Source organism: Zootoca vivipara, chromosome 1 (assembly GCF_963506605.1).
Source record: "Zootoca vivipara chromosome 1, rZooViv1.1, whole genome shotgun sequence".
Taxonomy (NCBI): domain Eukaryota; kingdom Metazoa; phylum Chordata; class Lepidosauria; order Squamata; family Lacertidae; genus Zootoca; species Zootoca vivipara.
This window is the reverse complement of record NC_083276.1, coordinates 19,080,325-19,105,556: the sequence shown is the minus strand read 5'-3', so window position 1 is coordinate 19,105,556 and position 25,232 is coordinate 19,080,325. Positions and strand designations below refer to the sequence as shown.

General features: G+C 46.7%; 1 protein-coding gene across 1 annotated transcript in view; it reads left to right on the top strand.

Annotated features, from left to right (window-relative positions):
• Positions 1-15,668: 15,668 nt before the first annotated feature.
• The window catches only part of C1H14orf132 (chromosome 1 C14orf132 homolog), a 38,255-nt gene continuing 28,691 nt past the window's right edge, over positions 15,669-25,232 (top strand). The window contains exons 1-2 of the mRNA XM_035117261.2: positions 15,669-15,677; positions 16,821-17,132. Coding sequence (XP_034973152.2) covers positions 15,669-15,677; positions 16,821-17,132 — 321 coding nt within the window. The remainder of the gene's footprint in view (positions 15,678-16,820; positions 17,133-25,232) is intronic.

Genomic DNA, 25,232 nt, shown 5'->3' with positions numbered 1-25,232 from the left:
CACGCAAGGCCCATTGTGTAAATAATGTATATAAGCAGATGGTTTTGGGGAAAGAGCCATTCGTCTTCTCTTCTCCTCCTTGATGACTATGAGCTGAATAAAGAGCATGAAATTCACTCTTGACTCCGAGTATATTTCACTGGCGACGAGGATGGGATCCTGCTGAGCTGACCGCCACCACGCACTGCACCGCAGCACCGCCACCTGCTGCACCGCTGCATCGCACCGTGCATCCAGGCTTCAGCTCCAGGACCCAAGGAACCCAGAATGGCAACCGACAGCAGCTTCTCGCCATTCAAACCAGCATCAGGAGACTGGGAAGGGTACGCCACCCGTTTCAACTTCCTCCTGCAAGCGAAAGAAGTCACCAACGATGCCATGAAGAGGGCGACATTCTTCAGCGTCTGTGGAGAGGAGACGTTTGAAATCGCCCGGGCTCTCCTTGCACCTAGAGATGTCGCTACCGTCTCTTACAAAACAATAATGGAACGGCTGAAGGAGCACTTCTCACCACAGCCCTCGGTGGTAGCTTGCTGAAATGCCTTCTACGCAAAGCGGCAAGCCCCGGGGGAAACCATAACTGGGTTTGTGACCTCCCTCCGCCAAGCCGCCCGGTTATGCAACTTCTCAGAATTGGAGAACATGCTTCGTGACCGCCTCGTCGGTGGCCTGAGGGACGAGATGTTGCAACGACGCCTCTACGCCAAAAAAGACCTCACGTTCCAGATTGCTCTGGAGGAAGCCCTGGCAACCGAAGCCGCCGAGAGGTCAACGCAAGAGGCACGACCGGCCCCGCCATCCCAACCGAGGGTCTACCACGAAGACCTCACCGACGAATCCGAATCTGACAGGGAGGAAGTACACCGAGTACAGCGGCGCACTCAAGCAGCACACACACCACAGCAGCCTCGACGAGAAGGAGGGAACTGTGCAAGCTGCGGGGAGAACCACGAGAGGAGGACCTGTCGTTTCCGCAACGCAGAGTGCAGGCAGTGCAGAAAATTGGGACACATCGCCCGGGTGTGTCGGGCTCAACTCACCCGTCGACAAGCATCAGATGACCGACCCAGGAGCCCCAGGTCACACGGCACCATGCACCAAGGCAACTCGACGGAGATCACGGACTACCAGGTATTCCAGTTGCCCCATCCCAGCACAGAGAAAATTTATATAGAGGTACAGATAGAGGGAGCCCCATGCCGCATGGAGCTGGACACGGGTTCAACTCTATCCATAATCTCGGCCCGAACATTAAGGGAACTGTGCCCTAATGGGGGTCCCAAACTAAGGCCGGCCCCATTCACCCTCCGGGACTTCCAGAAACGTAAGGTCCCTACAATGGGGGTGGGGACCTTCAGGGTGCAATATCGAGGGCGAAAGCAACAATTGGACTTGCTGGTAGTTAAGGGCCCCTACGTTAGCTTACTGGGACTGGCATGGTTTGGACCTCTGGGGCTAGCCGTTACCGGGGTGAACCGCACTAGCTTACAAGTGGACGTGGACGCCATATGCAAAGAGTTTCCAGGGGTTTTCGATGGGGCATTGGGACGATATACAGGACCCCCCATTGCCCTACAGCTGGACCCCGCTGTACGACCCATCAGGCACAAGGCCCGCCGGGTCCCGTTCGCCCTGAAACCCCGCATAGACGAGGAATTGGACCGGCTCGTGGAGCAAGGAGTGCTGGAGCCGGTGCCCAACGCCCCCTGGGAAACTCCAATTGTCACACCCGTCAAGCCTAACGGTTCGGTCCGCATCTGTGCAGACTACAAATGCACCATAAACAAGGCTCTCACGGCCCATGCATACCCAGTGCCAGTGGTCAGCCATGTCCTCGCCACCCTGGCTGGGTCAAAAATCTTTGGCAAACTGGACTTGGCCCAAGCGTATCAACAGTTGCCTGTGGACGAAGCCACAGCAGAGGCTCAGACGATTGTGACGCACAGAGGGGCATTCAGAGTTAAGCGGCTGCAATTTGGCGTTAGCGTGGCACCAGGCATATTCCAGAATCTAATGGACTCTCTCCTTAAAGGGATTCCTGGTGTCACCCCCTTCTTCGATGATGTACTGATCGCCGGGCCCACACCAGAGGAATTTGAGGACCGCCTCCGCTCCGTCCTGCACCGTTTCCAGACGGCGGGCCTCAAGGTGAAGCGGGAAAAGTGTTTACTGGGAGTGCCGCAGGTGGACTTTCTGGGATTTAAGGTGGACGCAGAAGGGGTCCATCCAACCGGTGACAAGGTACGGGCCATTTGTGAGGCCCCAGCGCCCAAGAGCAAGCCCGAACTTCAGTCATTCTTGGGACTATTGAACTTTTACCATGCCTTCCTTCCCCATAAGGCAGCGGTAGCGGAGCCCCTACACAGACTCCTAGATAAAAGGGCCCCTTGGGTGTGGGGCCAGCGACAAAGGGCCGCATTCCAGGCAGTCAAGGACTTGCTCGTCTCGAACTCGGTCTTAGCACACTTCGACGAGAGGCTGCCAGTGGTGCTGGCATGCGACGCCTCTCCCTATGGCATCGGCGCTGTCCTGGGACACCAACTCCCGGATGGAAGAGAGGTGCCGGTGGCATACTTCTCCCAGACGCTTGCTGCAGCCGAACGAAACTACTCACAGATTGACAAGGAGGGTCTGGCAATCGTGAAGGGCGTAAAAAAATTCCATGATTTCTTGTACGGGCGGCCCTTTACCATAGTGACGGACCACAAGCCGTTGCTTGGCCTGTTTGCCCCTGAGAAGCAGACCCCCCAAGTGTTGTCTCCACGTGTCCTCAGGTGGTCAATTTTCCTTGCCGGCTACCAGTATGCACTAATCCACCGCCCTGGGAAGGCGATGGGCCACGCAGACGCCCTCAGCAGGCTACCACTACCAGAAACAGGCCCCGACCCAGCGCCTGCGCAAGAGGTTATGACCCTGGAGCTGCTTCCCGACCGACCCATTCAGGCACAAGAAGTTGCGCACCATTCCACAAAAGATAGGGTCATCTCCCGGGTCCTGGACTGGGTGTGGCGAGGATGGCCCAGCAGCAGCCCCGGGCCAGAATTCGCTGGCTACACAAACCGCAAACATGAACTGTCGGCCCACAAGGGGTGCCTGTTATGGGGAAGCAGGGTTGTTGTTCCCCAGCCCCTCCGCAAAAGGGTCCTCACAGCCCTACACGAGACACACCCAGGGGTAGTGAGGATGAAGGCCCTTGCCAGGAGTTATGTGTGGTGGCCGGGGATTGACAGAGAGATAGAGGCCTGGGTCCAACACTGCCAGACCTGCCAAGAATCCCGCCCGGATCCCCCAAGGGCCCCAGTCCAGCCCTGGGAGTCCGCCCGACATCCATGGTCACGCTTGCACGTGGACTTCGCTGGCCCCTTCCAGGGAAAAACATTCTTCATAGTGGTGGATTCCTACACCAAATGGCTGGAGGTCGCACTGGTACCATCCACTTCTACGGCGGCAGCCATCCGGGTACTACGTAAGCTGTTTGCGACCCACGGGCTCCCTGACACCCTCGTCTCGGACAATGGAACCGCATTCACGTCAGAGGAGTTCCAGACCTTCACAGCGCAGAACGCCATCCGCCACATCCGCTCAGCACCATTCCACCCTGCCACCAATGGCCAAGCGGAGCGCATGGTGCGGACCACCAAGGACAGCCTCCGCCGCATGACACAAGGGGACTGGGAATACTGCCTTGCCGCATTTCTTCTAGCACAGCACAGCACCCCAAGCACAACGACGGGCCGGAGCCCAGCTGAATTACTAATGGGCCGGCGCCTTGCAACTAGACTGGACCGACTTCACCCCGACAGAGCTCAGGATGAGGTAGTGGTGGGGAAAGGCAGGAACCCCCGGACATTTGTGGCCCAGGACCCAGTGTATGCAAAGAATTTTGGGGCAGGCCCAGCATGGGTACCCGCCACAGTCACCAAGGTGACCGGTCCCGTGTCGTACGAGGTACTAACGGAAGGGGGGCAATGTTGGCGCCGCCACTGCGACCAGATACGGCGACGATTCCCAGGAGGAACCCGGGAGGAGAGCGGGACAGAGGGGTCCCAAGGGGACAGCAGGGCAGTGAGGCCTGCAGAGCGAGAGGGGTGGGCAGAGGAAGCAGAAGCAGTAGGCACAGAGGGGCGCCCCGAGGCTGGAAGGACACCGGAACCAGAGCTACAACCTAGTGGTTCAGTGGCGCCAGACCAGACAGCCCCGGCACAGCCAGCAGCCTCGGAACACGAGCCAGAACCAGAACCCCTGACCAAGGAACACCCCAGGCCACAACGCACACGGAGGCGGCCAGCAGACCTTGGGGACTACGAATGCAACTTCCCGGGCAGGACTGGAACTTAGAGGGGAGGGGTGTTATGTACTGAGCTGAATCCTAGAACAATAGGATTCAGAATCAGCGGGAGCTACCCAATCCAACTCCAGGTGGAAGTGAATCCGCAACCTGATTGGCCTGCTGGAGCAGCCAATCAGGCGGCTGGCAGAAGTGAATCTGCTACCTGATTGGCCTGTAGGAGCAGCCAATCAGGCTGCAGGCAAAAGTCAATCCACAATATAATTGGCCCACAGGTGTAGCCCTGAAGTAGCCAATCACGCAAGGCCCATTGTGTAAATAATGTATATAAGCAGATGGTTTGGGGGAAAGAGCCATTCGTCTTCTCTTCTCCTCCTTGATGACTATGAGCTGAATAAAGAGCATGAAATTCACTCTTGACTCCGAGTATATTTCACCATCCCTGGCCTAGACTATTGTGTGCCACACAACTGACAAAACCACCACTCATCAATAAAGAGACCCCAAGCTGTTGTTCTGGAGGAAGAAGCGAATGAGGTGGGGAGGCCATTTGCAACACTCTTCCCTCGTAAACGCACCCAGAGTCCCAATAAATCCACTCTTCCAACGCCCTCCTGCTGTTTTATGTTTGCTTGGCGGAACTCATCCACGAGGCAGGAATGCAATCCTCTTGTTCAACTGTAAATCAGTTGTGCCCTACTCATTGGAGACACTGTGAACAGGCATCTATCTTCTCGCTGCAAAACTAAACATTACAGTACAACCGTGTGCTATGTAAGATTGTCACCTGCTTCTCTGGGTTGCAAAGCATCCTCAGGAGGGAGGGATTTGCAGTAAGAAAGGGCCAGAAGGGGATCTGGTGTCCATTGCCATTCCTATTTCTCTCTGAAACATCCTCTGCCAGCTGTTTTTTCCTTCCAGAAGTTTCATAGCTATGTGTATTTTGCAGTGTGGGTCTGGAATACCATGGGAAGAAAAACGGCTTGGCGTTAAGGAGTTTCAGAGAGAAACTTCCTCCTCCCTCCCCACCTCTATCTCCCCCCTCCACCTCATTGAAAATAATCACTCCAAGGGTGCTTTTCAAGGGAAAAACAGCCAGTGGGCTTACATTACATGAAGCCCTTGCTGCACATGACTTGTCAAAGAGGCAAATGATACTAGGATATTTTTTTAATCAGCATCACCGCAATATGCTTCCTTATGTCATCTTTCACTTCAAGGCTAGGAACAGCATCTCAACCAATCTGCAGGGCACCATAATAACAGCTGATTCCGAGAAAAGAGGGAATCAGCTACCGTTGGGGAGAAAAATGAAACAAAATTGGTCTCGCAAGGTGCTGGATGCACATGAGAAAGTTGCTGTGATAATAATGGCTGGTGATGGGGTTGTGGAACGATTGAGATCCATTCTGCTGCCTTACCTTTTGTCTGTTGCTTATGTTTTCAGCAGTCACCATGATGGCTATCCAAGTTGTAGTTCAGTGGTAGAACATCTGCTTTGCACCCAGAAGGTTCCAGCATTTCCAGGTTGGAAAGTCTGGAAAGTCACTGCCAGTTGATGTAGACAGTACTGAGCGAGATGGGCCAATGGTCAGACTTGGTCTATTTCTGTTAGGAGGCCTGTCATCTGCAGAAGGTGGTATCAGCTTCTCCAAGAAAACATCTGGAGCCATGGACCCTGATCCAGGCTCAGGACTGCAATACCTCAAGGACTGCCTCTTTCCATATGAACCTACGTGGACCATGAGATCATCTTCTGAGGCCTCCTCCTTGAGAGGTCCGGAGTGTGGCAGTGCAAGAACAGGCCTTCTCTGCAGTGGCTCCCCATCTGTGGAATGCTCTCCCCAGGGAAGTTTGCCTGGCGCCTTCATTATACACCTTTAGGCGCCAGCCAAAAACGTTCCTTTTTAACCAGGCCTTTAGTTGATCTGGTTGACATCCTATGCTCTTTTAAAATGTGGCTCTTTTGGGGGTGGGTATTATTGGGTTTCCATATTGGCATTTCCATGTGCTGCTCTGGTTTGCCAGAAGCGGCTTTGTCATGCTGGCCACATGACCTGGAAGCTGTATGCCGGCTCCCTTGGCCAATAATGCGAGATAAGCGCTGCAACCCCAGAGTCGGTCACAACTGGACCTAATAGTCAGGGGTCCCTTTACCCTTTACCTTTACAGAGGTAAGAAGCGTATCCGTTGCCCCTCCATACTGGAATACAGAGCCCCAATGGGAGGTTCCCCTTGAAGGGAATGCTTCACTCAGGCTGGAAAAGATTCTCCAGCCTTGCCCTACAAGAAAGGGCCCGACTCACCTCGACATCTGGCCTTTGTGATGAACCGGTGCTCCCTCCCTCCCTTCTTCCTACAGCAAGCCTCTGAGCTAAAACTATGCATAGGCCTGCCCAGGCATCTGTAGGCACCACAATCTGAATCAGTGGAAGGTCTTGCCATGACATAATAATAATAATAATAATAATAATAATAATAATAATAATAATAAATTTTTATTTATACCCCACCCTCCCCAGCCAAAGCCCAATATAAAACAACTGGTTAAAATACAACTCAACAACAAGACTACATACATCAAAATCAAATTAAAAATTAAAAATTCAGCCTCATATAAAAGGGAAAATGAAAGGGAAAATGGGGGGATGGAATCAGGTTGGCTCCAGGCCAAATGCCAGGATCTCTGTCTTACAGGCACTGCGGAAAGAAATCAGGTCCCGCAGGGCCCTGGTCTCATGAGAAAGGGTGTTCCACCAGTGTTGAGAAGGCCCTGGTTCTAGTAGAGGCTAATCTGATTTCCTTCAGGCCTGGGACCTCTAAGGTATTACTGCTTATGGACCTTAAGGTCCTCTGCGGGGCATACCGGGAGAGACGGTCCCGTAAGTACGAGGGTCCTAGGCCCTCAGCAAATTTTTATCTAAAGGAATATGCAGGATGTACCAAAGACCATGGCCATTTGGAGCTTTTTGATTGGAGCATTTGAATTCTAGTGCCCACCTCTGCTGGCTCTTCTTGGGATTGGTCAAGAGGCCTGACTCTTTGCCCATAGACACCCAGACTCTGCCTGTAAGCTCTTTTGAAATGCACACTGTTCTATTTTTGGCTCACATATAAAGGTTAGCTAGTTAACTCTTGTGTTTTGTTTTGTGTTCCCCCCATTTTGGAATCAATTTTCTCATTTGTTCCTAAATAAATTAGCTTAATTGGAGCCCTGGAGTTAATGAAACTCTTTGCGTAGCCTGGCCCAGTTTGATGGCCGCAGCTAGACCAGAGATGAGTAGAAGGTCAATGGGGATCTACAGATAGCTCTCTGGGTGATTTACAGTAGATCAGCAAGGACTGTTTCCCAATACAGCATCATCAAAAGAATATTTAATCCTTGCCCTGGGTCCGTGGGCAATTCAGACTTAAGGATGTGCACTGCAAACCGCTATCCAGAACACTGGCATTTTTAGGACTCTGGTTTATTATTATTATTATTATTATTATTATTATTATTATTATTTATATACCACCCTATACCCGGAGATCTCAGGTTCACAAAAAAAGATCACAATATAAAAAATTAAAAAAATAAAAACAATAACCCAATAATAGGTAAAGGTAAAGGGACCCCTGACCATTAGGTCCAGTCATGACCAACTCTGGGGTTGCAGTGCTCATCACGCATTATTGGCCAAGGGAGCTGGCGTACAGCTTGCAGGTCATGTGGCCAGCATGACAAAGCAGCTTCTGGTGAACCAGAGCAGCACATGGAAATGCCAAGTTGTGACGATTTGCTATGCGGCAGGCGAACCCAAATGGCACCAGCCAATCAGCCAAGTGGGGGGAATTCCTGCCATGCCCCTGTCCCAACGACAGACGACACACGACGGCATAGCAAGGTCCATGGCCATGGGGAGGGGAACAACATGCTGTGGTTGCAATTGTGTACGCAACAAACTGTTTTTCACAATATGGGGTTTCTCAGATTCATGGGGGCCACTGCTACAGAACCTACTGCTCTTTCCCGACCCCACCAAGATTCAGGCGGGCCTTGCCTTACAGGAGCTCTGCCATTTTGAAAATACTAGTTTCCATTGTCAGGAGACATCTGGTTGGTTCAAAATTGGGAAAGGAGTACGACAAGGTTGTATATTGTCTTCCTGCTTATTTAACTTATATGCAGAATTCATCATGCGAAAGGCTGGACTAGATGAATCCCAAGCCAGAATTAAGATTGCCGGAAAAAATATCAACAACCTCAGATATGCAGATGACACAACCTTGATGGCAGAAAGTGAGGAGGAATTAAAGAACCTTTTAATGAGCGTGAAAGAGGAGAGCACAAAATATGGTCTGAAGCTCAACATCAAAAAAACCAAGATCATGGCCACTGGTCCCATCACCTCCTGGCAAATAGAAGGGGAAGAAATGGAGGCAGTGAGAGATTTTACTTCCTTGGGCTCCTTGATCACTGCAGATGGTGACAGCAGTCACGAAATTAAAAGACGCCTGCTTCTTGGGAGAAAAGCAATGACAAACCTAGACAGCATCTTAAAAAGCAGAGACATCACCTTGCCGACAAAGGTCCGTATAGTTAAAGCTATGGTTTTCCCAGTAGTGATGTATGGAAGTGAGAGCTGGACCATAAAGAAGGCTGATCGCCGAAGAATTGATGCTTTTGAATTGTGGTGCTGGAGGAGACTCTTGAGAGTCCCATGGACTGCAAGAAGATCAAACCTATCCATTCTGAAGGAAATCAGCCCTGAGTGCTCACTGGAAGGACAGATTGTGAAGCTGAGGCTCCAATACTTTGGCCACCTCATGAAAAGAGAAGACTCCCTGGAAAAGACCCTGATGTTGGGAAAGATTGAGGGCACAAGGAGAAGGGGACGACAGAGGATGAGATGGTTGGACAGTGTTCTCGAAGCTATGAACATGAGTTTGACCAAACTGCGGGAGGCAGTGGAAGACAGGAGTGCCTGGCGTGCTATGGTCCATGGGGTCACGAAGAGTCGGACACGACTAAACGACTAAACAACAACAAGTTTCCTTTGTCAGGCTTTTAAGCAGGAATATACGTATTTCATCTTCCCGGGGTCCTTTTTTGCTGCTTGAGGCTAGATCTCTGCTGTGTTCTCCTTCTTTTTCTTATATGATTTTTTTTCCGGCTTACATTTTGTGTTTGCTGTGCTCTTAACTTGCGATCCCCCTGGAAGGACCTTTCGAGGGAAAAGGTGGCACTGAAAGCAGATGAACAAAAGAGAAGGGGCAAAGAGCACCAGCTTCTTCTCTCTGCATTTTCACTCGACAGATCATGCAACAATGTTCTGGTGCCTTTCCCCCCATTGTTCCCCTAAAATACCTGTGCAGACACATTTCTGTCACATTACACGGGTGGGCGGCTGGGAATTCCATCAAATTACTGATTATTTATTCAGTTCCCTAAGTGGTGCTGAAGTATGAATGAAAAATGTAAAGAGTTCCTTAAGTGCATTTTCTTCTGGCAATTCAATCCAATCAGGCTCTGGTATTAAAAATTCAGCATCTCTCGTCTGCTTTCTGTTGTAAGGAAACAACAGGGGGTGGAGTGGGGGGGGGGGGTTGGGGGTTGGCAGACGTTCTGCACTCTTGTCTCCAGGCAGGGCTCCTCAGATCCATTTGGACGGGGCTCACCAAAGGCAGCAAATTTCCAGATGCTTCGGTTGGGTGAATCCCACGGGGCTCCCTAGTGCAAAGCACAGAACACAATAAAAATGGGATGGTGTTCATATGGGGACAGTGTTTAATTGACAACACTGTAAATGCATTCAAAGGTTACCATTCAGGATACAGATTTATCTTGTTTTAAGTCTTGTGTCTGCCCCACTCTTCAAAAGGAAGAGGCAGGGGGACGTGGAGCTTGTTGGATCAACGTCTCAGCTTGCAACTAGCCATGTGATTCACCCGCTGCACCTGTAAACCTTATCTTGCCTATATATATATCCCAGATCTATACATTTATTAAACACTGGCAGAAATAGAAACCCGAGTTTGAGTTCTTCTGGCAGCAAGGGCCAGCTCACACTCTGCATAGCCTACCTTTCAACCAACAAGTATTGCCAGGAAGGATGGATGATGATGATGATGATGATGATGATGATGATATTTGTATGCTGCCCATCTGACTGGCTTTCCCCAGCCACTCTGGGCAGCTCCCAACAGAATATTAAAAACACGATAGAACATCAAACATTAAAAACTTCCCTAAACAGAGCTGCCTTCAGATGTCTTCTAAAAGTCTAACAGTTGTTTATTTCCTTGGCAACTGATGCGAGGGCGTTCCATGGGGTGGTTGTGACTACTGAGAAGGCCCTCTGCCTTTGCCCTATTGAAAGATTAAAGAGTGATACAGACAAAAAAAAGGTCCTAGCCATGATGGGGACTAAGGCACTAGCAGAAGAGATTTGAAAAAGTTAGACAAACACATGAAGGATGTGAAGGTGTGAGGGAGGAAACTGAGGACTGGTGGTTCCCCTGTTTTCTGCCCCCACCCCCACCCCCACCCCCCGCCAGACCTTCACTTCTCTAGTCCAGAGGCAGAATGCAATTGTGGGTGGATGGTTATCTCCATCTTGTGAGATTAAAAACAGGGGACTTCGCTAACTGGGCCATGAGTCTCATTCAGCAAGCTAATCCTCGCATTCCAAATGTTTGTATTGTTTAAAAGAGGTCTAAGAAAGGAGAACTTTGAATTGCTTTGGGGACTAGAACACAACATACAGTAAATGCAAACACACATAAATACATGCACATTTTTAAAAAAATCCTCTTTGGATGCCAGACTCAATTGTCAAATTTCGTTAGATGTGCTTTATGAAGCAAAAGCAGAGCTTATGCACACATTCAGTGCAACAAAGGATTTCCTACTATGCCTCAGGAAATCTGACAAACCCAACCATTCACTAATTGACGTATGTTCCAGTGCTCTGAGCGGGGTGGGGGTGGGGACGACAAAAACCTGTCCTCCCCCCTTTGAAGTAAACAGCTTTAAAGCAAATCTTCATGAAGCACTCTAATAACCCATAGTCTGTTTTTGAGTGAGTGGTGCATAGATGTCTATGAGAAAGTTCAGTTACTCCCAGGCAAGCATGTGCCGGTATAAGATAGTGCAGCCTGCATTTGGCTTCCCAAGTGATATCGAGTTACGTATTGCATAATTTGTTCAAGGCTCTGAGTCAACCTTTGCCAACCCGGTGCCCCCTGTTGTCTGGTGGTGACAGTGACCACAATGGGAGTTGTAATCTAAGCTGCCCAGAGGTCACCTGGTTGATGAAGGCTCTTCTAAGGCATGGGGATGTTTTCTTTGTTTCTTTATTTGGGATAATTAACTAGAGAATCCCTTATGAGGAAAGTTTGCAGCACAAGGGGACAAGATCGAAGTTCTATAAAAATTATTCATGGCCTGGAAAAAGTGGATAGAGAAAAAGATTTCTGCACTGCTACAACACCTGAGCCTCTAGTGACAAAGATGCATCTAGGACAGGCATTGCCAAACTTCGGCCCTCCAGATGTTTTGGACTACAATTCCCATCTTCCCCAACCACTGGTCCTGTTAGCTAAGGATCATGGGAGTTGTAGGCCAAAACATCTGGAGGGCTGCAGTTTGGGGATGCCTGATCTAGGACCACTACCAAACCACATACCTGCTCCTTCAGAGGTAGGGCACCCAGACAGGCCAACTGACCTTTTTCTCAGGCATGAGAGCCACTCACCCACAGAGCCCTCCCCCTTCCTGGGCTTCAGACTGAATTTCCCCCCCTCGTCCAGCTTGCTGCAGCAGCTAGGCAGTGTGCTGGTCCAGGGCTACAAAACTACAAACAATTGGAGGTCCCCACATATGGGAACACAAACAGCAACATGACCTGGAACTTTGTGAAAACTTAATAAAAATGTACATATATTGAAGTCTCATGGTTGCAATGCCCATTATGGACAACGAATAAACTTACCAATACTGTGGAGTGCTGGTAAGGGTTGGTTTTGACATTACAGTGGTACCTCAGGTTACAGACGCTTCAGATTACAGACTCTGCTAACCCAGAAATAGTACCTCGGATTAAGAACTTTGCTTCAGGATGAGAACAGAAAATGCACGGCGGCAGCGCAGCAGCAGCGGGAGGCCCCATTAGCTAAAGTGGTACCTCAGGTTAAGAACAGTTTCAGGTTAAGAACGGACCTCCAGAATGAATTTATCTTCATCATCATCATTTGAATTTATATACCGCCCTATACCCGCAAGTCTCAGGGTGGTTTACAGAATAAAATCAAAATAGAAAACCACAAAATCCATTTTCATTTGGTTACTCACCAAAAATATGAATGCAAAAGAAAGGGAGGAATTACAGAAACGGACAGGAATAGAAGTAAAAACAAAAGCAAAATATTTAGGTATTTGGATAGCACCAAGATGTATTAAATTATATGATGATAATTATAAAAGAGTATGGAGGGAAATTAAGCGAGACATGGAAATATGGAACAAATTGTCACTATCACTGTGGGGAAGAATATCAGCTGTTAAAATGAGTATACTCCCGAGGATGATGTACTTATTTCAAATGATACCGATTCTAGGAGGTATGAAATGTTTTTCAGAGTGGACAAAGGAATTTATCTAGAGTGGTAGAAGACCTAGAATAAAATATCAACTGCTGACCGATAGGATTGAAAGGGGGGGATTTGCTCTCCCAGATTTAGAACTGTACCATGCGGCAGCAGGTTTGATATGGTTAAAAGAATGGATAATTCTGAAGGACACGGAATTACTGGACCTAGAGAGGGTCGACAACCGTTTTGGTTGGCATTCATATCTAATCTATGATAAGGTGAAATCTCATAGAGGTTTTCTGAACCATCTGATAAGGAAATCACTATATCTGATCTGGATTTAATATAAGGGTATTTTAGAGCCTAAAATACCTCTGTGGGTTTCACCAAAGGAGGTGGTAACAGTCAAAAAACTCAACATGGATACCAAAAATGCCACATACCATGAATTGTTAGGGGGAAAACAAAATGAATGATCATTTTTTAAAAAAAGAAGAAGTAAAAGAACATCTATCTGATTGGCTTCAATATTTTCAAATAAACCAAAGATTCATATTAGATAAAAAATTGGGACTTGCAAAAGAAAAATCAAAATTTGAGATAGAACTGACTCAGAGGAAAGGAAAATACATTTCACATATATACGACCTGCTATTAGAATGGGAACTTAAAGAAGAACAAACAAAATCAGTGATGATAAAATGGGCCCAAGATTTTGGATACAATGTCCCAATAGAACAAGGGGGAAAATTATGGAAACAAGATATGAAATTCACTGCCTGTTATAACCTAAAAGAAAATATATTAAAAATTATGTACAGGTGGTATCAAACGCCAGAAAAAATTGCCAAAATGTTTAAAAATAATTTGGATGTATGCTGGAGATGTAAAGGAGAAAAAGGATCCATGATACATATGTGGTGGAGCTGCCCAAACATAAGCAACTATTGGAATTTGATATATGAAGAACTGAAAAAAATATTTAAAAGTACATTTAAGGAAAAGCCTGAGATTTTTATTAAATTCAATACCAGAAGAAATTAAAACAACAAAAAGGATTAGTGGGATTATGTATGAAGAAATTAAAACAACAAAAAGGATTATGTATGGATTAGTGGCAGCAAGGATCCTGATAGGCCGTAACTGGAAATCAGATAAAGTACCAAATATAGCAGATGGGCAAACATTGATGGTAGAATATATTCAATTGGCAACAACATCAGCAAGAATAAGGGGGCAAACAAGACAAAAAGCAAAGAAGGAATGGGAGATGTTTGAAGAATATTGATTTAAAAGCGGAATATCGAAATCCCTAATAGCAGGCTTAGGCTGAATCTGATTTATTATGTATGGAAAAAGTATTAAGTAGTTAATATATTCTTGAATGTGCGATAATTTGGGGAAAATATGAATTACAGACTGGATAATTGGAAGAACAATTTCTTTTCTTCTTTTTCTTTTTAAATTTGTTTGGTGTTAATCCTTTTTTCTTTTTGTATTTTTCTTTTTCTTTTTTACTCTTTTTCTTTTTGCTCTTTTTTGTGCCTGCAATGGGGTTTTTTGTTGTTGTTGTATACTGTCTGGGGAAATTGTGTATGTATGAAGTATGAAATGTTTGTAATTACACCTTTTTAAAACAATAAAGATATTTTCTATAAAAACAACAACAAAAAACAAAATCCATAATCAAAATAAGAACAACAACCTAATAGCCCAAAAAGAACTTCACAATTTAAAAAGGCATAGGACAGGCTTCCTCAAACTCGGCCCTTCAGACGTTTTGAGACTACAATTCCCATCATGCCTGACCACAGGTCCTGCTAGCTAGGGATCATGCGAGTTGTAGGCCAAAACATCTGGTGGGCTGAGTTTGAAGAAGCCTGGCATTGGATGTCAATCAAATCAACCAAAGGTCTGGTTTATAAGAGTGTTCCTGTACATAGGCATGCACATATATAGACAAGAGATGCTTCATGAGTCATAATGCCCATTTTGCCCATGGCCCCATACTCCAAGTGGCCTTGCTGCTTCAAATGCCATAAAGTGAACTCTATATCCACGTTCTCTTTTTTTTTTTTTTTTTAAATATTTTTATTAATTTTCCAATTAAAACCAATTATATCACATTCAATATTTCAAATTATACACATATATATATCAATCAAACCGAATGTTATGCCAAATCATCTAAATAATTTATTTTTGGGTTCCCATGCTTCAAGAAATTGGGAATTCCTCGCAACTGTCCACTGCCGTCTTATTTCTAAAGTTCAAATCGTCTCTATATCCACGTTCTCAATGCTGAGTAATAAACAAACCATGAATCTAGAAGAAGTGAAGTTGGGGAGAGTCAACTAAATTACTTTCATTAGTGCAATTTTTATTAAAGGGTATTTTACCTATTTATGAAGCGCACAGAATGCTTTTCACCACAATGTGGTCCACACCTCACAGCTTCCAATCAAACACAATAAAACCAGGACAATTAAAACAGAGGACAACAAAGATCTGCAGGCAGCAATTAATGTTAACAAGACAGCAGGGCAGACTTTGCCTGAGAGAACAGCTATGCTTTAACTAGGCAGCAGCAGCAGCAGCTTATCAAAGCTGTAGCCATCAATATTTTCCTGGGCAGGGAGGGGGGAAATTCCAGAGTTAGGGTCAATGCGTCCAACCATAGAGGCAGAGCGTAGTCAGAATGGCTAGTAGTCATTGAAATTCTCATCCTCCGTGCATCCTCTTCTAAAGCCATCCAAGTTGGTGGCATATCACTGCCTCCTGCAGGAGTGAGTTCCGTAGTTTAACTATGTGCCATGTGAGTAAATATTTTATCTGTCCTGATTCCTCCAGCCTCCAGCTTCATTGGATGCCCATGAGGGAGACCCAATGAGCATATACAAGAAATTAAGGTTTCACCACAACATATACAGCTTTACACTTTTCTTTTACGCCAAACTGCATTTGCCAGTTTACCACCCATTCACTCGGTCATCCTTTTGGTACTCTCCACCTTGTTTTTATCACCCTGAACCATTTAGTACAGGCCCACGCCTGATCCTTGTGGGGTGAGGGTTGGGGACACTCCACTTTCTACATCTCTCCGTGCAGAGAGCTGTTCTTTTATCCTTACTCCCTGCTACATAACCAAGTCCTGATACAGGAAGCCCTCTCCTCTTGAATCATAGGATTGTAGAGTTAGAAGGGAGCTGGAGGATCATCTCCAGGCATGCCCAACAGGTAGGTCGTGATCTACTGGTAGATCACTGGACATATGTGGTAGATCACCAGCTCCCCCCAAAGAAGCCTGCACCCCTAGAAAGAGGCTTTCCTCCTCCCAAAAAAGCTCAACAACTTTGACCTGAACCCCCAAAAGGGGGTAGATTACTGCCAGTTTTTAACTCTGTAGGTAGATCGCAGTCTCTTGGGAGCTGGCCACCCCGATTCCGTTGCAGGAATATGCAGCTGTCCATCAGCACCGCGCTCTAACCAACGGAGCTATTTCTTATTTCGTAACTGCGCAGCTTGCTCAGGAGCCTTTGGTGAGGCGCCTTGTAAAAAAAATATATAGAAAGAAAGCCTTTTGAAAATCTAATGAGTGCCTACGAACAACGGAGATGCTGTGCGGCTGGGCAACAGAAGTGACCTGTTGAACGTCTGCCTGCCTCTCATATCATCCGGGCATTTTTTTTTAAGTCACAGGAGAACTGCCAAGGGGGAACACAGACACACTCCATCTCTGTGTGCGTAATATGTGTGTGTTTGGCATCGTAGCTGGGGACTCAGGTGGTTGGCTGGCTTAGCAATTTCCCTTGCACCAGGCAGAAGCCCTCGCTGGAGCAGGAGGCGGAGAGAGGAGAGCCTGTCCCCCTTTGTCTGCTGCTGCTGCTGCTGCGACTAAGCGGCCCGGGAAAGGGGGCGTGGCCAGGCAGCAGCGAAGGCGGCTCCTCGCGCGGACTAGTTGCTTGTGGAGGCTCGAGCTACAGCAAGCATCGGGGCGGACCATGTTCCGAGGAAGCTGGGGACAGCCAGGCAGCCGCGCGGGCTCCGCCACCCCAGGGAGCTGGAACTGGTAACGCGCCCCAAGCTGCTGCTGGGGGAGGCCCCTCCCCAGCCCCCCAGAGACGAAGCCACGCCGGGGGGTAGCAGCAATCTCAGCACCAGCTTCACCGCCAGTTCGGCGAGGAGCACCAACAACAACAGCGCCAGCAGTAGCAGCAGCAGCACCTCGGGATCCAGCAGCACCATGGATCTCTCCTTTATGGCCGCGCAGGTAAATGGCGAGAGGCAACGTCCCGACCCCACCCCGTGATGCTCCGCGAGGGTCCGCTGAGCCTTCGAACCGCCCCTCTCCGCGCCCCCGAATATTGGGGGGGCGGGCGGGCGTGGGTCATCCACCTCTGACATCCATAGCTGTCGTGATGAATGAGGGGGGATTTTGCGTAAAGCGCTTAGGATTCCAGCGGAACCACTTTGAGGTTCTGGGCGACTAAGCGGGATACAAGTCCCGTCGAGTGAATACAATGAAAAGAATGGAGGAGGCTTTGTATAGAGGGGCGACCTCGAAGCCGCCCCTCGCTAGGAAAGGGTGTTGCGGTTGCACAGGTTTCTGGGTGGATGCTTTGAGATGCACTGATTTCCCCCCCCCTTTTCTATTTTTAGGCGAGGAGCTGGAGGAGGGGAGTGGGGAAGCCTCTCTCTCTCTCTCTCTCTCTCTCTCTCTCTCTCTCTCTCTCTCCTTTGTTACTGTACTTTCCAGCCCTGGGGTTTTTGGGCGTAGTGAAATAACCCCGAGAAGAGCGTGGGGTGGGAGGGATAAAGAGGTTTGTGCGAGATTTTTGTTTTCCTCCTTATTTTGAATGCAACAAGCCAATTTCCCCCTGAAAGAGATGAAGGGCTGCGTCTCCCTTGCAGCAGCAAATAATAGAATTCTCCAACTGTACTGATTTCTTTCATTTGCTTAAGACGTTTCTGTCCCACTTAATAATTTGCATTTCTAATAATAATAATGTATTACCCGTCCATCACCCTAAGGTCCCAGGGTGTATGCAAAATTCAGTATGCTTGGAAACCTGATAAATGTGGGATAATTAGATGTGGTGGTGTGTAGCATCAGGAAGTACACTTTCCTGTGGGGATAGAGCAGATGGGTAGGAATAATTTTCAAAAAACAACAACCCTATTTCCATGTATATATAATGTAACAGCACTATCCTCTACTCAGAGTAAGCGCCACTAAATTCAAAGGGATTTACTTCCAATTATTATAGATATAAGATTTGAGCTTTACCTGTGCTTGTCTGCTGAGAAATAAGCCCCACTGTGCTGCTCTGTGCCTGGTCCATCCATCTTTCCATCCTCTCTGTCTTAACCTACCCATCCAGCACAGCCATGCTGACTATGGCTGATGGGATTTGTAGTCCAAAACATCTGGGAAGTATCAGGTTAGCAATGTTTGATCTACTGTTAGATTTCTGGCTTGCAGTAGATAACCAAGGATTTCCAACACCCAATTGTTTAACGATAGCAACAACAACAACAACAACACACACACACACACACACACACACAGAGAGAGAGAGAGAGAGAGAGAGAGAGAGAGAGAGAGAGAGAGAGAGAGAGAGAGAGATGCTGAAATGAGTGGGGGACAAGGACTTAAGGGAAAACAACAAGTGCAGTTTTGTATGCGAAGACTGAAAACTGAGTTCCTAGACATGCACAGCACAGGCAACCTCCTGGACCACAAGACTAGAGTGTGGTGCTGATAATGCCAAGGTTGCAGGTTTGATCCCCATATGGGAAAGCTACATATGCATTGCAGGGGGTTGGACTAGATGATCCTCAGGGTCACTTCCAGCTCTATGATTCTATATATGTAAGGTGCTCTGTTCATTAATTCTAAGGGTGTATCCACCCCTTTCCTAAACTACTATTTAACACAGAATCATAGATATGTATTTTGGACTGGACTGGACTGGACTAAGCTCCAGCTAGTGGACTTCAGTATTCTAGGGTAAAAAAAAAACTTAGTTGATTCTGCAAGCTTGATGTCTGCCCACCCCTGCCTTATGGCAAAAGGTTTAGTAGAGCCTCAATGAAGGATTAAAGTTTAATTTCCTATATGGAAGAGCTGAAGGGAGGAAGCTCCTGCTGGTTCTTATCTCCCCAGCTGGTTTCTTGACTGACCTCATATAGTGTCACTGAAGTCGGTCATAGGATAACCAGTGTTAGAAACTGAGATATGAAAGCTAGGAGCTAAATGGTACCTTAAACCTAGGTTATGGGCACAACGACGGAATGTCTCGGCACACTTTTTTATAACTAGAATACAAAGCTGAAAATGAATGAACTGCAGCTAAAATATTATGTTCATTTTTCACATGGTCTAGTCCAGGCATCCCCAAACTGTGGCCCTCCAGATGTTTTGGCCTACAACTCCCATGATCCCTAGCTAACAGGACCAGTGGTCAGGGATGATGGGAATTGTAGTCCAAAACATCTGGAGGGCCGAAGTTTGGGGAAGCCTGGTCTAGTCCTTCCCTTGCCCACTTTCCTAATATTCTTAAGAAAGTCTTCAGAAAGTAGGTGGAAGTGGGGAGGCAGAAGAAGGTCCTCCTTTCTGTCCACTCTGCAGTTTTACTCCAAAATCTTAGGCGCAGTACTGCGCCCAGAGCTCAGAAAAAGCTCGCACTAATGAAATTCCCTGTCGCAAAATGCACCTAGAACATTGGGAGTTTTGAACAATGAGGATAATATATCTGGTGTAATTCTACTGTTCTTCCTGTAAAAAAAGAAAAGAAAAGCAATCTTTGGGCCTGACCAACCAAGAAATTCTCCTACACAGCCCTAGAGAAATGAACAAGAGCTGCATGAGACATGGGTGCCTTTTTGGTGGTTCCCATTAATTGAAATGGACTGTGTGTGGGTGTATATCTTAGAGTGCTCTTTGTTTGGAAAGGTGGGTTGTTGTGGTGGTGGTGGAACCCCTTCACCAAAATAGATTTAATCAAAGTTCCCACCTCCTGGATAAGTAGGCACCCAGAGTATGTTTTGAAAAGTTTCCTGTCTTTGCCATAAGGGCAGCTGAAGTTAGAAATCTCAATAATAACAAACAGCACCTCCAGTTGTCATTGGTCATTACTGGCATGCTTTCTCTCCCTTTTTCTCAAACATGGCATCTTAACAGTAACATTAGGAGCACAGCCAATATATTCTTGCCTGCTGGTTACTATCTAGCTGTCTGGCCCATTCATACTTATTGCAAAAGCTTTGAGCTTATGTCAGGTGATTTCATGTTAAATTGAATTAGGCTGCATTAAGGAGAGATGAAATATTTGTCTGCTGGTAATCCTGACAGGCTTCCCCGCCCCCGCCTGACATAAATTCCTGTCTCTTCTCTCCGGAAGGGATGAAAACCATTTGCGAAATGGCTCTCCAGTTACTCAGTTATATTTTGCATGATGTATTTCAGTAATAGGTAAAGGTAAAGGGACCCCTGACCATTAGGTCCAGTTGCGGACGACTCTGGGGTTGCGGCGCTCATCTCGCTTTACTGGCTGAGGGAGCCGGCGTACAACTTCCAGGTCACCTACCTATTTGCACTGACATGCTTTCGAACTGCTAGGTTGGCAGGAGCAGGGACTGAGCAACGGGAGCTCACCCTGTCGCGGGGATTCGAACCGCCGACCTTCTGATCAGCAAGTCCTAGGCTCTGTGGTTTAACCCACAGCGCCACCCACGTCCTTATTTTGGTAATAGGGAGAGCCAAAAGAATGTGGTTGCTTTACACCATAGCTCAGTAGCTTTGCATTCAGCAGGTCCCAGGTTCTGCCCTTAGCATTTGTAGGTAAGGCTGAGAGAGAACCCTGCTTAAAACCCGACTTAGTAAAAGACAGCTTAGAATCACAGAATTGTAGAGTTGGAATGGACCACAAGGGTCATCTAATCCAACCTCCTACACTGCAGGAATAATAATTTTATTATTTTTATATTGCCCGGTCTGACTGTTTTTGCCCCAGCCACTCTGGGCGGGTACCAACAAAAGTAGAATAAAATATCAGCTATTAACAAACTTCCCTATACAGGGCTGCCTTCAGATGTCTTTGAAAAGTCAAATAGTTGTTTATTTCCTTGACATCTGATAGGAGGGCGTTCCACAGGGTTCCACTGCCAAGAAGGCCCTCTGCCTGGTTCCCTGTAACCTCACTTCTCACAATGAGGAATCCAGTTTCTACATCTATCTTACATTGTATTTAATTTATGTATTGGATTGCATGCTTATCATACCCTCCCTTTGTTCTACATATGCACTGCTCTGATACAAACCTGAAATGGTTTCCTACTATAAGAACTGCTTGCAATATTTATGAAAATATGTGGATTTTTTTGCCCAACAGGTATATTTATGATAAAAGAAATCGGGTTGTAGTTGTTGTTGTTGTTGTTGTTGTTGTTTTTAAAAAATCTATAGAGGGAAGGATGCAAACTACAGCGTTTGGGGGCAAGAATGAACTTCCCTCAGTCCTGAGTTGCTTGCGTTTTGCAGAGTAAGATCCAAACCTTGCTTCCCATTCACAATTCACAAGGTGACTGAACTGATGTAACTGAAGCAGGGGTCAATATAGCTTGCTCTCATAAGGTCTACCATCTCCTTGAACTGCTTTTGCAGGAACACAGGTGGGACCTCCTGTAAGATGTCTCAATTCTATTACAACCCTGTCCCCTTCTTTTCTTTTCTCCCTCTGCCAGTGGTCTGTATTACACAGCCACTGAGCATGCTTGGTCCACATTGCACCATTTTTGGGTGCCTTAATTTTGTTCCAAAGGTTTGTTGTACTTCTTCAAACCTTGATGTTCCTACCAAATCTCTGATGCATCACTCTTGTGCATTGATAGTGCTACTTTGGCTACGTAAGGATGCACCTGAAGATTGAAAATAGAGGGATTGATAGTGGCAATAATGCAAGGATGTTACCACCAAAAGAATCCTCTATGTTTACAGCACTGGTTATAATTTGAGAGGGAAAGGTGTCAGATCTCTTAACCTCTGACATAAGTGTCTTCTTGAACGGCACAGAAGCACTGATGATCCTTCGATATTCTAGACTTGAGCCTTGACATTCCAAACAAGTTCCTTCGCTTAGTTAAACTCTGTTGTGCCTCACTTTGACACATTGTTTGTACTAATTAAATAGAGGAATATGCTTGCACCAGCGGTGTCAAATAGGGCAGGTGCATATTTGGCCTGCTCCACTCAGCTCCATGCACAGGGTGTTAAGGAAGGCAGTCTAGGCCAATGTCTCCATCCTCTGTTAATATTGGCAGTAGTCCTGCACTCATTCTACTTCCTGGTGTACACGTAACACTGAGCCATGGTTTGGTTAACAAACTTTGAGTTAACCATGAGCTTCCCCACAGTTGATCAAACAAACCATGGCATGCTTCTCCAAAGTTTAGTTTTTTCCCCAGCTATTCATGTCTTGTGCCTTTGTTGCTTGGTGAGAGAATGGGAAGGGGTGAGTAAACAAACCATAGTTTGGTTCCCAAATAATGATAGGTTCACACATAATAACAAACCATAGTTAAACAAACAAATGTTCATACACCAACAACAAATGACGGCTTCAGATTGTGGTTTGTTGGCAGTAAACAAACCACAGGTCAGCCTCTGGTCAGGGTTTGTGCTATGGCTTAGGGGTATGTGTAGGCCAGAGCAAAGCCAAATGAATCAAGTAATTCTGGGGCACATGCGGAGTACTGGCTGAGCTGAGATTATAGGTAATGGTTCTATGCTCTGCCTTCCACTAAGACATGATAGAGTTGGGAGCCACTGGAATAATTTCCTATTTCCAGGGAGGTGCTTTGCTTCCATAATCATAGAACTATAGAATTGTAGTGTTGGAAGTGTGGGAATGTTGAGGAAGGTAGGAGAGGATATATTGATTAAATATTATCCCTCCTCACTCACGCTAGTGAGCAAGCAGCAGAGAACATTCCCTTGCAGATTGCTGGAAGCAAGTTGATGGATTCGTTAGAATCATTTAAATTAAGCAATCCAGTCTGGCTTGTCCAGTCTGGATTGTTCCTGGTAAGTTTCCCCTTTAAAATAATAATAACACGACAGTCTCCTTTAAAAGTAAGAGTAAAGAAGTCTGAGCTAGGCCTTGTGGCTTCCCTCCTCTGTAAGGATGAGCCAAGAGCTGGCTAAGAAGGCAGAATTACTGAGCTCCTGTTAGTGGAGCTCATGCTGATTGCACGGTCCTTTTGCGTTTCTGCATCTTAGAAACAGAGCAGGAGCAAAAAAATGAATCCCGTCCGTTATCTGCTTGGAAATGTAGGCCTTCCAAGTTTCGCTCCTGGCCTGTGTATAAGTATCCATGACAGTAATGAATGTTCCATTCCCGTTTGGCAATGTATTCTTTTCTGGAACAAATCCAAGAAAATGAGCTTTAAAAAGAGAAAGAGGTTATATATTTTTTTCCAGGGGTTGGGGAATAGAGAACCTGGTGGAGACACCACATGTTAAAAATGCATGAATACCTGCCTAGATGTGGCACACAGACATCAACTGCTCAGAGATGAAAAACACACGGCTTCTTTGATGCTTGGCAGCAAACCTTCATAGTGTCACAATCTGGGTTTCTCTCATGGGAAGCTGTTGACCTGGTTCCTAAGATAAATTAAGGAAGTTCATGGAAGGCACCTTAAGGTGTAGGTTTGAATTAGTGCAATGTCAGTATATGGCTAACAGGAAACAGTAAGTAATTGGTCCCATCGCTTGGCTCTGGGGCTCCATTTTGCATCGGTTTCATCTGCCTCCCAAAGCCCCAATTTTGCACTTGGTTTCATTTGGGGGACCTCAGGCTTCTGGTGGGTGGGGTGGAAGCAAAGTCAATTCAGCAAACCTGAGATCTGCCTGTGCCAGTCCAGTGGGCTTCGTCAGATGCTTCTCCACAAAGCTTGCTCTGTGCTAGAAATGATGGTCTTTGGAACATATTGCATGACAATATTGTTGTTGTTTCATGCAACAGATGACCGGACAGTCACCCCCACTAAATTGTTTTAGTTCTTTAATTCTTAGCAGGAAGGTGTCTGTGGCTTTCAGTTGCATTTTTTAAATTATCTCCTATATGTGCCTTTCCCCCCCGTGTATAAGACTATATTTTTTTCCTAAATACGGAAAAAATACGGTAGCCTGGTGGGGAGGGGAGGGGGGTGAAGCTGCAGTCATGCATGCTGGCCCCTTGGAAGCTGGGGTGGAATCCAGAAATAATAATAATAATAATAATAATAATAATAATAATAATAATAATAATTTGTTTATACCCAGCCCATCTGGCTAGGTTTCCCCAGCCACTCTGGGTGGCTTCCAACAAAATATTAAAATACAATATCTATTAAATATTAAAAGCTTCCCTAAACAGGGCTGCCTGTAGTGTAATGTCTTTTATTAAAGACCCCTTCCATTAGGTCCAGCCGTAACCGACTCTGGGGTTGCGGTGCTCATCTTGCATTATTGCCGGAGTGAGCCGGCGTTCAGCTCCCAGGTCATGTTGCCAGCATGACTAAGCCACTTCTGGCGAACCTGAGCAGCACACGGAAACGCCGTTTACCTTCGCTCTGTAGCGGTACGGTACCTATTTATCTACTTGCACTTTGGTGTGCTTTTGAACTGCTAGGTTGGCAGGAGCTGGGACCGAACAATGGGCGCACACCCCATCGCGGAGATTTGAACTGTTGACCTTCTGATCGGCAAGCCCTAGGCTCAGTGGTTTAGACCACAGCGCCACCGGCGTCCCTTAATGTCTTTTATTAGGACCAACTGAATATCCCAAGGCAGTGAGAAATCGTTTGCCACCTGCTGCACATGCCTACCTGAACCTTAAGGCTTGGGGCTGCAAAAAGAACTGAAAATATGGTTCTTCTTAGGATCCAAGCTGTGATCAAAGCTGCATGGCTCGGGGTAGCTGGGAGGTGTGGCAGATCTGGCCTTTGTGGAGCACAGCCAGTGGGCAGATGGTGGTAGATGTGGGCACGAGGCGGGGGGGGGAGGCAATAGACATCCATTCCCTTGGGAAAACACCCTGGGAGATGTTCTGGGAATGTTTTTCCCACATCGGTGGTGACAGATGAGTAATTCAATCCAAATTGCATTAAAAGGTGAACCTACGTAATTCGCTCTTTCCGAAACAGTGCACAAACCAAAACAGCCCTCCTTTGAAATTTGCACTTCTCTGAATTTTGCCACGCATTTCTCCAGCCAAGTAATGTGCACAAAAATGGGTAAAGTGTGGATGAAGGTGTATATATTAGTGAAAATAGCATACAAAAATGCATGATATTAAGGGAAAGTGTTTTGCAAAAAGAAAAAAAT